Genomic DNA, 12,500 nt, shown 5'->3' with positions numbered 1-12,500 from the left:
CAAACACAAACAGTGATAAAGGTCTAACTTAACAAAATAAAAGGCTGAAATGGAGAAAAAGATCAGGAGGTATCTGATAATCAGAGACTCGAGGTCAAACTAAACTATTTTAACAACACAAAGAATGAACAGATACTGAATTATCAGTCTGACCCCGAGCGGCGACGAGGCTTTTATTTTGAAGGTAGAGCCGTGCTGGCCGTGTGTGAGTTTTAGAGGCTTCTGTTGTTTCAAACATTGACGCCTGGCAGCTCACACACTATGGAGCTGTCTGCTGGCTTTCATGTCAGAGAACGAAGCGAGTAAGAAACTAAAACCTGTTGGTCAGCTCGAAGCAAACGAGAGACGATCAGCAGCCGCAAAGCTAAAGAAGCAGAAGAGTATTTCTTCATGAAGTAGTATTTTACTCAAGTATTTAACCTTCTGGTTACCTGATAAACTATTTTTTTTGTGACAGCGATGTAACTTGCATCATATAAAACAAATATTTTAGTTGTTTTTTGCCTCGTACTGTGTTTTTTTGTGTGTTTTGTTAATCTGGTTCAATGTTTAAAATCACATAAGTCAAATATTAAGCGAAAAGACAACATTTTTATTAGATGGATTTATCTACTTCCTACATTGAGGTACTATAAAACAGTACATTTCTATGATAAAATGTAGAAAGAATAGTAATACAACGGTCTAAATATACAAAATAGAAGCAAGAACAGACATTTCCAGGATTAAAAAACAATAACAATACTATTTACAGGTAGGAAACGCTGCCGCTTCCCTTCCAACAGACTCACACAGGTGAACCAGAAGACGTCTCTCGGCCTCCAGCAGCAATTTAAACGCTTTGAGTCAGGAAATAAAACTTTAAAACGCACCGATCAGCCAAGAGAAGAACCAAATGGAAACCATCAATAACTGTCCTGGCACTTGTTTCAGATATGAAATATGTTCATGGGATCAATAATTATAATAATAAAGTGTTCGGAAGCTCATTTGAACCAAGAAAAAAAACTGAATTAGTCAAATAATATTCACAAATTAAAATCACAATATTTACTATTATGAAAATAAAGTTCTAATAAATCAGAATTATTACTTTGTCATTTTAAATTAATGTTGACGTATAATCCCACTATTCTGCATCTCATAATTCCGATTTACATCATTTCATGATTTCCTTTGAGAACATTTGAATGTTTTGGTTTCTTGCTCTCGTTGTCGTTGCTTCAACGTTAGAAAGAAGGATTGTAAAGAACCTCTGAAAGTTTAAAGTATTTTTAATAGTTTGTTCCTTTTTTAAAACGTCTTTTATTTTGAAGTTGTTACTTTAGTCGGTGCATTTTCGGTTGTGCTCTTATTTTGAAGGTACAAAACCGGAAGTTAGAAATAAGAAACTGGGCGAAATGAAAAGTTGCTCTAACGATGGAAAATTGTTATAAAAAGGTGACGGAAGTGTTAGTTTTAGCACCTGTCCGATATGGGCACAAGTTTAATATCTGTTCAAGTTAATTTTTGAAAAATATTGTTTTAAATTGTTGTAGTTTTTGTTTTATGTCAGAGCTCAAGCTAACCAACTGCTATTGTGTCAGAGCTCAAGCTAACCAACTGCTATTGTGTCAGAGCTCAAGCTAACCAACTGCTATTGTGTCAGAGCTCAAGCTAACCAACTGCTATTGTGTCAGAGCTCAAGCTAACCAACTGCTATTGTGTCAGAGCTCAAGCTAACCAACTGCTATTGTGTCAGAGCTCAAGCTAACCAACTGCTATTGTGTCAGAGCTCAAGCTAACCAGCTGCTATTGTGTCAGAGCTCAAGCTAACCAGCTGCTATTGTGTCAGAGCTCAAGCTAACCAACTGCTATTGTGTCAGAGCTCAAGCTAACCAACTGCTATTGAGTCACAGTTTAAGCTAACCAAATGCTATTTCCTGTTTTTCTTTATAGTTCTTACAGTGAGTTCAATAAACATTCATGAACCATCAGTTAAAGACTCCAGAGCATAATTAATTCAAGGATTAAAAAAGAAATACCCGACTGTAAATGTAACATCAATATTCAACACTTTAGCATAATGTAGCCACGGTATTCAATATGTTCTGGTGACAGAGTAGAGAAACACGCTGAATGCATTTTTAATTGCATGTTCTGAATCTCATTTTAACACATACTTCAAACAATCTTTCCCTCTACATTATGTCACATTAGCAGGTTTTAGTAGGTTTGACAGCTCTGTTCAGTTAACAGTTTGTCAAAAATATTTTTAATAAGTTTATTGTTAGGCAATGGAGAAATTTCAGATAATAAATGCTGTTAAAACATGAGGAAAAACTCACTCTTTATAATCCAATGAATATTGATAAAATGTTTGTTTTGGGAGAATTCTTCTTTACAATGTAAAAAAATAAATAAAAATGCTCCTAAAATAAAAAGGCAGTGGTCATTGATAAATGTGGTTTTTCCCCCTCCAAAGTATTTAGTGCGTCTTTGGATTTGGTCCTTAAATGTTGAGAATAATAAAAAATATATATCCTGATGTCACGTTATACATTCAGCCGCCTTCAGGAGCTGCGTTCATCCGCTTTGATGTCGAGTCTTCACGCGTTTGGGCATCAAAAAGTGCCTCGAACATCCACTCATACATGAGTCAGCTGTCAATCAATCAATCAATCAATCAATCAAGAGTCTTTGGTTCAAACTGATCCGCTCCGCCAGCGTCTGGAGATCCAGTCCTTCAAAATAAAATCCTCCCAAAGTACGTTTAGTTAGACGATGGCGCGTCAAGAGAGAGATGTGTTTTTTGGGGGGGGGGGGGGGGGGGGTCCTGTGATGACATCACTGAGCTGCTCCTCTTCTCCTATATGATTGACAGTGAGGGGGGGCGGGACCTCCTACAGCGACGCCACAGGTGCGAGTCCGTCGCCGTGCTCCAGGTGGTGGTGGTGGTGCAGCTCCGCTTTGCAGACGGTGGCGGCGCCGCAGAGGAGCGACGTGACGGCCGGCGGCTCCTCGTCACCTGAAAGACACGACGGCCACACGTAAGCGACGCCACTTATCCTATTGACCAGATGTGTGTGTGTGTTCTTATATTATACATAAGGACATCCAGAAAGTTGGATGAACAGGAAACCCGTCCAAAGAACAAGAATTTCTTAAAAAAGCCAACAAAACATATTTTTTAATACTTCTTTCATTACTGTTCCTCGTTCTTTCGGTTCATTTCTCATTTTTCTGAACCTCACCGAGCCCCGAAGAAGACGATTCGCTGTCGGCCAGGGAGGAGGAGTCGGCCCGGTCGTGCGACAGTCCGTCCATCAGGGGGATGGAGAGCTCCGAGGACGGGACGGACGAATCGTAGATGCCCGAATCGCGAGGGGGCGGGACCTCCGGAGGGGAGCGATGGCCTCCTTCGGCCTGAGTGAGGAGAGGACGTGACCCGTCCTGGAGGATGGAGGGAGCGGAGGAGGAGGAGGAGGAGGAGCCGGACTCTTCAGGTAATAGTCCAGATAATCCAGACGTGGACCTGAAGGAGCAGCAAAGCACAGCGGCCTCGTGTTATCTGCTGTGCTTTCATCCCAATTTCCATGACTTTCAACCTAATTTTCATGACTGTCATGACTTTAAACCAAATGTCCATGAACAGTAAAAAGTAATAAAATGTAGTATTTTAAACAATGAGGATTCAAAGCATACAGTAAACCTTAAAGGACACAAATGAATGAGAGACAGTAGTTTGATTAAAAGAATAAACATTTATATGGATGCCTGTATGTATGCTGCTGATATTTTGATACTCTTTCTTTTAAAAGCAGATTCATTATTTATAACTCAGCGTAAATGAACGTCGATTTACAGTGACCAAAATATCACTCGCAAGGTTACATTTTCTGGAGGGGGATAACAATGAAAAACCACAGCTTTACCTTGAGGTGGATCCCAGCATGGACAGAGAGCAGTGTGGCAGACCTGGACTGGGACAGGGATCCGGACTGGGACTGGGACTGGATCCGGGGGCCAGCAGGAGCACGTTCCTCCTCGGCGCTCCCTCCTCCCCCTCCAGGGACGGCGGCGAGTTCACCGACACCTCGTTCAGCACCAGGCCGGAGTCGAACCTCTGCACGGGTTGAGACGAAGGGGAAGAGGAGGACGAGGAGAGGCAGGGAGGGTCCGGAAGAGAACCAGAACCCGGAGCTGCAGGGTGCTTCGAGGACGAGGCGGTGGCGGCGGAGGAGGAAGAAGAGGAACCCCCCGAAGGAGGAGAGAGGAGGAGCTTCTCGAACCAGTCGGGGTTCTGGCTGATGTGCTGGTGCATGTTGCAGATGGAGACGTAGAGCGAGCGGCCGGACCGGCTCCGGAAGTAGTTCCTCCTGGAGACGTTGAGAGGCTGCGAGTCGCGATCCGACAGACCGGACTGACCCGAGTGGAGCCGGCCGAAGAGCTGAGGCAGCTGGTCCATCAGCTTGAACCTGGAGGCGGGAGAGCAGAGGCGGGATGGCAGCGTTTTACACCGATGACTCGACTAAACATGCGTCGTATGCCTTCTGAGAAAGGAGCAATATTGCTCTTAAAAAAACTCTTTTTATTTGAGAGCATTTTTTTTCCCCAATATTTTTTTTTGCGAGCGTATATTTTTTTGAGTGTTACAAAAAAAAAAAATTGTGAGAAAATTTCTTTTTTTCAGAGTAAATTTTAGTTTTGAGGGGTTTTTCTTTTAGCAATTTTTTTAATTGACAGCAAAGATGTTGAGATAATTTACTTAGAAACTAGAAATTTTCTTTTTTTTCAAGTGCTCTAAAAAATATGTAAAAAAACGCTTTCAATTAAAAAAATTGCTCAAAAAAAACTAAGTCTCAAAACTAAAAAAAAAAAAAAAAATTAAAATCTCAAAAAAAGAAATTTGTTCTCAAAATTAAAATATTTTTTGAGCGTTTTTTTTTTTTTTTTAAAAGAGCAAATTTCTTTTTTTGAGAGAACTTTTTTTTTGAAGCAAAGATTTTTTAACACTTGTTAAAAATTTCAAATTTCTGCTGTCTTTTTCCCATTAACTTGATTAAATTTGTGTTTTCTCTATGATTATTTGTTCAATCATGTGTCGGGCAGTTGTTGAATGAAAATGAAAAGTACTTTATTAATCTCCAAGGAGAATTTTTTTTTTTTTTGTTGTTGTTGTTGTTGTTGTTGTTGTTGTTGTTGTTGTTGTTGTTGTTTTTGGAGGCGTTTCTGTTATTTTGTCCAGGGGGTTGCAGTTGTTACCTGGGAGCCAGACTCAACATGGTGGGGATGTCGTTTTCTGACGAGTAGTCAAAATAAACCGTCATGTAGCGGTTCAGCTCCTGGGCTCCGCCCCCCTCGCTCTGCTTTGCCAGACGCAGCTTCTCTGCGATCATGGCCACGCCCACAATGAACAGGTCGCCTCCTGATCCACCAATCGGAGCACTGCTGCTGCCGCCGCCGCCGCCGCCGTGGCTTCGGCGGCTGACTGGCGTCTTCCCTCTGCGGCTCTTCTTCTCGATGTAGTAGCTGCAGGAAGACGAGCCGGTCAGAAGGGAAATCAGTACGAAGGAGAGAAATAAAAGAAAAGATGCGTTTCAACCACTTCATGTCTTAGTTTAGATTTAACTACGTCCACTAAGTCTTCAGCAGACTGAAACACACCGTGGTGTCTCAATGAGCCTTCAGTTTTAGTGAATAATAATAACGTAGACTATGACGATGCAAAAAAAATATGTGAGATCAATGTGAGAACACATCAAACTACACACTGTGTCTTATTTTAACATAATAACTCACATGTGAGTTGAATGTTGGCATAGATGTGCTGTTCTTTCTTTGTTCCTTTTTGGGATATTGATGGTAATAATCCCATAATAATTTCCATTTTTTTCTTTCATAATTATGACTTTTTTGTGGCGGAAATGGGCTTCCATATGATAATGATAATATTAGGTTGTTGTTTTTTCTTCTCTAAAACAATTCTATTGAAAAACACAATCGCTTTTGAATTCTTATGGTGATAAAAATATGTTTGTATTATAGTATTGGGGAATATTCACTACATGTGTTTTAGTACCACCTAGTGGCCACTGGAGGAACTGCAGGTATGAGAGACAGACAGACAGAGAGACAAAAATAGAGAGGCTGAGACAGACAGGCAGGCAGGCAGGCAGAGAGACAGGCAGAGAGACAGGCAGAGAGACAGACAGGCAGAGAGACAGGCAGTACCGTAGTCCTTTGGAGCAGACAGTGATGATGAAGTTGGCTTCGTCCAGCTGTCTGCTGAGCCACGACATCTGACCCTCTCTGCACATCTCCAGATGCTCCCAGAGGTCCAAGACCACCTGCAGAACAGCACAGAACCAGGGTTCACACCACAGAACCAGGATCCAACCCGCAGAACCAGGATCCAACCCGCAGAACCAGGATCCAACCCACAGAACCAGGATCCAACCCACAGAACCAGGATCCAACCCGCAGAACCAGGATCCAACCCGCAGAACCAGGATCCAACCCACAGAACCAGGATCCAACCCACAGAACCCTCAGTAGAGACGTTCCTTCGAGGCGTGGCGCTCTCGCTGCCTCACCTCACAGCTGCAGAAGTCCTGCAGGAAGTAGGCGAAGCTCTGGATGACGGCGAGGTGTTTGGGACAGTCTCGGTTGGAGTAACAGATGAAGACTTTGGGGCGGGGCCACGGCCGCTCCGCGTTCAGCGCCGCGCTGTGATTGGACGACTCGCTGCTCTCCTCGTCCAGCTGGCTGTAGATGTTTTCTGGGAGGAGAAGACACAAAACATCAACAACCTGCAGGGAAGGAAGTATTCAGATCCTTTACTGAAGTAGAAGTACTTATACCACAATATGGAAGTACTCAACTGCACCAAAACTTCTCTCAAGTAAAAGTATGTAAATAATTATTAAAAGTAGAAAGTGTCTTTTTGCAGTAAAACGTTCCATATTAGTGTTTTACTATCATATATGATATACTAGTACAAGTATATTGTCTTATTACTACAATGAGATATCTATCTATCTATCTATCTATCTATCTATCTATCTATCTATATATATATATATATATATATATATATATATATATATATATATATATACACACACACACACACACACACACACACACACACAAATATAATATATCAAATTTATATATACATAATTTATAAAAATATTTATAAGACATATATATATATATATATATATATATATATATATATATATATATATATATATAAATAATATTTTTCTCTTCTCTGTCTGTCGATGGTTCTTTTTCTGCCCCTATAATTCACCTCAGTGCTTATTACTCAATTTTATATTCTGATTATTACTAATTCAACATGCAAAAGCGTAAAACCATGAAATATACAGGTCGATTGTATGTTTTGTATCACAAATAACTGCTCAGGAGTACTAGGCACTGATGGAAATACTCAAGGAAAGAACAAGGAAGTGGTACTTGAGCAGAGTACTTGTTGTACTTGTTGTGTAGAAGTTATCAGTTAAAGTTCTGTGTCGCTCCACCGTGAGTCCTCACCTTGCTGTTTCTTGCGACACATGACGGTGAAGAGCGTGGCGAAGGCCGACATGAGGACCAGCGGCACCGTGATGGCCATGGCGCGGATAGGCCCCGCCCAGGGGGAGTGGACTGGAGGGGAAAACAAACGCACCCGCCACGAGACGAAAAGGAAAACGGTAATTAACCAGAGAAACGGAAGCGAGGGCGTCGTCAGCTTCTGTACCGGGACGCTTCCCACAGCGAAAACAGATTAATGTTAAAAGAGGGATTTAAATTAAATCCTCCTCATTTGATTGGTCGAACAAAAAGTGGGCGGGCTTAGAGAGGAGAACCATACGGAGATACAAGAAAGACACACGCTCCCTTATGACTAAAAGTGTGATATTGTTGGTTGAATCTGACGTAAACACGCTTCATGTTGAGTTCTCTAGGAGGAAAAAATGATGTAAACATACAAATACTTTGTTTTTGCGTATATGGGGACAATTTAGAGTGAGGATTTGATCTGAATATATTTATTTTGAAATTGTGACAGGTGATTTCTTTACCATTTTTGACATTTAATAGACCAAAAGTGTGTGTGTGTGTGTGTGTGTGTGTGTGTGTGTGTGTGTGTGTGTGTGTGTGTGTGTGTGTGTGTGTGTGTGTGTGTGTCTCACCCTGGCTGACGTGGTACTGGGTTTGCCTCCTGGTCGTGTTGCCGTCGTCTCTCAGCTGACAGAGAAAAAGAGGAAGAGTTAAGATTTTTTTGGCGGTTTCGTTTCGTATTAAAATCCAGAATAAAGTGCGTCCAGTAGAACCCAGTAGAACCCAGTAGAACCAGGCCGCCGTCATTTCCTGGCGTGAACGGAGCGCTGCGTTCACGTACCTCGATAGCGTAGGTCCCCGGAGTGACGTCCTGCAGGACGCAGGTCGTTCTGTGCTGGTTCAAATCCTGCAACGACAATAAGAAAAAGAGAAAAGAGAAAGCAAACGCATTTAAAGCTCGGCCTGCAGGTGGCATCACCGTCTCATCGTAACGAATTCCCACAGCGTTGTTGGAATGACGTCAATGAGCAACAACTCGCACACTTGAAACCTAAACTTCTTCTTTCCTCTGCTAATCACACAGATCCAGAGGATGGTGCAAAACACTCAAACGTTCCTTTCTGTAGAAGTCGGGTTCACACCTGAATGTACGATTTTAAAGCTGAAGTCGGTGACTGGTCCCACCAAACCGAAGCCTCTTTACTGGTCATGTGATCAGTGCAACAGACAAGTAAGAAGAGACAGCGCCAGCAAAGAGAAAGGGACAGTCAGCCCGGATATCGCCGTGTTTTTTGGGCTCCAATTCATTATTTATTCAACTCTCTCGTCGATGCTTAACACACGTTTTTGGACACAAGTGTTTAATGCATCTAATCCAACCACGCTGAGCCACTCAACACTCAACACTGATCTCTGCTCCGATAGAGACAAAGAGTTCCTTCTGGGATACATGTAAATGGGCGATGTTGAGATGCTTTTTGCAGGACATTTCGTTGTTTTCTCCGCTCGAGCAGAACCGGGCCGTCCTTCAAGTCTTTGTCTCGAGCGCCTTAAAAACTCCAGAAAGACTTTTCCCCCCCGAAACTCACCGGTTTGCAGCGCTGCTGCCTGAAGGGGCCGTCCTGCCGCAGCTTGTAGTACAGGAAGTAGAAGTGGAAGCCGAAGGAGGCCGGCGCCTGGTCGAACGCCACGTGGAGGTTGGACCCCAGCTGGGACACGTTCAGCGTCTTCGGCTTCCAGACTGCGACGGACGGAAACAAAGAAATGAACCTCCACTCTCTTTGTGCGGCCTATTGCACCATAAACATGTAAACAACATGGGTCCAAAAGTATAAATTAAATGGTTTTAACGCCATCAATTCAGCAAAAATAGCTAATTTACACATGATCTGTTTCAGAAAGTCAATCTGATCATATTTTAATCAGAAACCTCGCGGATTTCTGATCTTTCCTGTTTTAAATGAGCTTTTAATTCCACTTTCTCCACGTTTACCTGATACATTAAGTATAATTTAGCTTCTCTGAAACTGTTTTTGTGCAACTAGTCACACGTTATCAATGAAACACAAACACACAGATGAATGCATCAAATGACAACACGCTGCTTCGCGGCTGCCGATTGGATTAAATTCCTTTCAGTATGTTTGAAAATGAAAACGAGTTTGTGGAAATGTTCCCCTGACGTGTGACTACTCTGTAAGAACAAGACGTATGAACTCTGGAGTGACTCCGTCGGCCACATGTGTCTCTGGTTACGATGACGACGACGTGGAGGAACTCACATGGTTTGCAAACCAGGTTGTCAGATCCCAGGAGGACTTCACACGCTGGAAATGAAAACACACACACACATAAAGAAATGTTAGGCGGCTTGTACGGGTCAAATCTGATGGGACAAGTCTTGACATTTTTGGGGGAAAACATGTGTAATTTTATTGTGTAGTTTATTTTGTGATCTTCTGCAGACGGACATCAGTCTCATGTGCTGACTTGTTGTTTGTGTTGAGTGTTTTTCATTCCTGATACTTTTGTGTCTTCTATGTAACTTTGATGCTGTGACCAAAATATGTCTCCTTGGGAATGAATAAAGCATCCATCCATGCATTTATTCATGCATCCATCCATCTATCTATCCATGCATCCATCCATCCATCCATTCATGCATCCATCCATCCATCCATTCATGCATCCATCCATCCATCCATTCATGCATCCATCCATCCATCCATTCATGCATCCATCCATGCATTTATTCATTTATCCATCCATCCATCTATCCATGCATTCATCCACGCATCCATTTATCCATACATCCATCTATGCATCCAGCCATGCATTTATTCATGCATCCATCCATCTATCCATCCATGCATCCATTCATTTATTCATTCATTCATCCGTCCATCATTCCCTCCACTCATCCATCACTAAAGACGGAGCTAAAACCTAATAAAGTATATTTAACTTGCACAGGTCAATATCACATATCTTAATTTTGCGTCAGCGGGAAAGTACATTTAACTTTGACTGGGACTTTATTGTTTACTGTTTATTTATAGGACTTGTTTTTATTTTACTATGCGCCTCTTGTGTGCACTGTTAACCTAATAAAGGATGATCTCATCTCATCTTAAACCTTAGGGAGAGAAGCAGCGAACAGATCCGTCAGAAGAGCAGAAATGATCCACGTAACGAGAGAAGAAGTCGCAGCGGTAGTTTTTTTAAATTTGCTGAAAGGGTTCATTTCGGCTGGGCTAGCAGTTTCCCCCTGCCTCCAGTGTTTGTGCTAAGCTAAAGCTAATAACCGCGTGAGAAGGTGACCGACGCCGTTCGGCTGCACTCACAGTTCGTCCGGAGGAAGGACGGCGGGAAGAAGCTCTCGTTCATCAGCGTCGGGAAGGGAACCACGCGGACCATGTAGTCGGTGTCGAAGGTCAAGCCGCTGAACGGCTGGCTGCTCAGCTTCTGCACCGGCGAAGACGAACAATGAGAAGAAGAGTGAGAACGCAACAGAGACGAGGAGGCTTCTCGAGGAGCTCAGAGCTAGGAAACACGAGCGCACCCTGCGCTTTTACACAAGCCGACGTTAAGGAAACAAGGATGCCCTGGAAGGAGCCAAGGCGCGAACGAGGGAGGCGAGGAGACGTGACGAGGAACCTTGCAGAAACAGACCGAGGGAGGATAATCCAGCCAGGATTAAACGTGCGTCCTACCGTGTTCTTGTAGGAGCAGTTGAGCTGTCGAGGGTCCTTGAGGAGGAGATGCTGACACTGTTTCCCCTCCGGGTTCTTGTCCTCCAGATAAACCCGGAAGCCTTTAATGTGTTCGATTCCTGCAGGAGGCAAAGCGGCAAGTTCACTCATCCTCGTCCGGAGGCCTCGACTTGTTTCCTTCCCTTCCATTCCTCTCCTCGTTTCCTCTTTTCGCCACCTTGTCTCCCATTTCATTATCATTCCTTGTTCAAATTTCTCCCTCTTTTTTCACTACCTTTCCGAACGTTGTTTCACTTCCTTTACTTCTTCTCTCAAATTTCATTTCCTCATCTCCTTGTTCACTTCCTTACCCCTCTGTGTTTTATTTCCTTTCCTCTCCCCTTCTGTTGCTCTAGTTCCCTCTTATTATCTCGTCTTTTCTTATTCTCTCCTCTCCACCCCTTCTCTCCTTTTCTTATCGTTTCCTCCCCTCTTGTCCTATTATTTCCTCTAAATCCTTTTGACCAGCTTTCCTTATCTCCTTTTTTCCTCTTTTTCAACTCAATTTAAATTGAATTTATTTTTTATGGCTTAAAAATCTTTTCACAACTTTTCTCCACCTTTCTTGTTTCCTCTCCTCTTCTTGTTTTCTTCCTCTCTCCCCCTCCCCCATCTCTTCTTTCTTGTTTCCTTTCCCTCCTCCTATCCTCTCCCCCTCCCTCGCTTCCCTTTATCTCCTAACCTCGTTTCCTCCCCTCCTCCTCCTCTCCGCTCTTTGAGAAGACGTCTGTCTTGTAATTACACCTTTACATCCACAGGACATGCTTTTCCTATTAGCTCTGTGGGGAGCGAGGAGGGAGGGAGGGAGGAGGGAAGGAAGGAGGGAGTGAGGGAATGAGGAGTGAGGGAGGGAGTGAGGGAGGGAGCAGCGGCAGAACAGGTTTTTCTGTCTTGAGGCAGATTCCTGAACATCTCTGTCTCCAGTATTTGCATGTTAAGGACAGCTGCAGTGTGACGGCAGCTTTCTGCTCTTTTTTTATTCTCCTTCAGTACGACTTCCTGCTCGCGTTCACACGTTTCAACACATTTCACATGTGTTGTGTTCCCTCACTGGATGAATCCTGTCCAGTCTGATATTTTATATGATTTACAAAGAAACAAAAAAATGATCATCACAGTTTCCAGTAAAATCAGACGCACAACACGAGAAAAACATCAAACACTCCGTCATGTTGTGAAGAGAGAGAGAGAGAGAGA

General features: G+C 42.9%; 1 protein-coding gene across 1 annotated transcript in view; it reads right to left on the bottom strand.

The window, feature by feature from the left end:
• Positions 1-683: 683 nt before the first annotated feature.
• Positions 684-12,500, bottom strand: part of il17rd (interleukin 17 receptor D) — a 24,903-nt gene continuing 13,086 nt past the window's right edge. The window contains exons 4-16 of the mRNA XM_068595917.1: positions 11,265-11,383; positions 10,896-11,016; positions 9,834-9,878; positions 9,141-9,292; positions 8,393-8,458; positions 8,184-8,238; positions 7,543-7,653; positions 6,576-6,760; positions 6,214-6,329; positions 5,245-5,511; positions 3,915-4,457; positions 3,234-3,514; positions 684-3,007 (exon numbers count right to left, since the gene is read on the bottom strand). Of these exons, the coding sequence (XP_068452018.1) occupies positions 2,883-3,007; positions 3,234-3,514; positions 3,915-4,457; positions 5,245-5,511; positions 6,214-6,329; positions 6,576-6,760; positions 7,543-7,653; positions 8,184-8,238; positions 8,393-8,458; positions 9,141-9,292; positions 9,834-9,878; positions 10,896-11,016; positions 11,265-11,383 (2,186 nt within the window). The 3' untranslated portion in view covers positions 684-2,882. The remainder of the gene's footprint in view (positions 3,008-3,233; positions 3,515-3,914; positions 4,458-5,244; positions 5,512-6,213; positions 6,330-6,575; positions 6,761-7,542; positions 7,654-8,183; positions 8,239-8,392; positions 8,459-9,140; positions 9,293-9,833; positions 9,879-10,895; positions 11,017-11,264; positions 11,384-12,500) is intronic.

Source organism: Clinocottus analis, unplaced genomic scaffold (genome assembly GCF_023055335.1).
Source record: "Clinocottus analis isolate CAN_PGR_092001 unplaced genomic scaffold, fCliAna1.0.p SCAF_32, whole genome shotgun sequence".
NCBI classification, from domain to species: Eukaryota; Metazoa; Chordata; class Actinopteri; order Perciformes; family Cottidae; genus Clinocottus; species Clinocottus analis.
The sequence above is the reverse complement of the archived record's forward strand: the minus strand, read 5'-3'. Positions and strand labels throughout refer to the sequence as shown.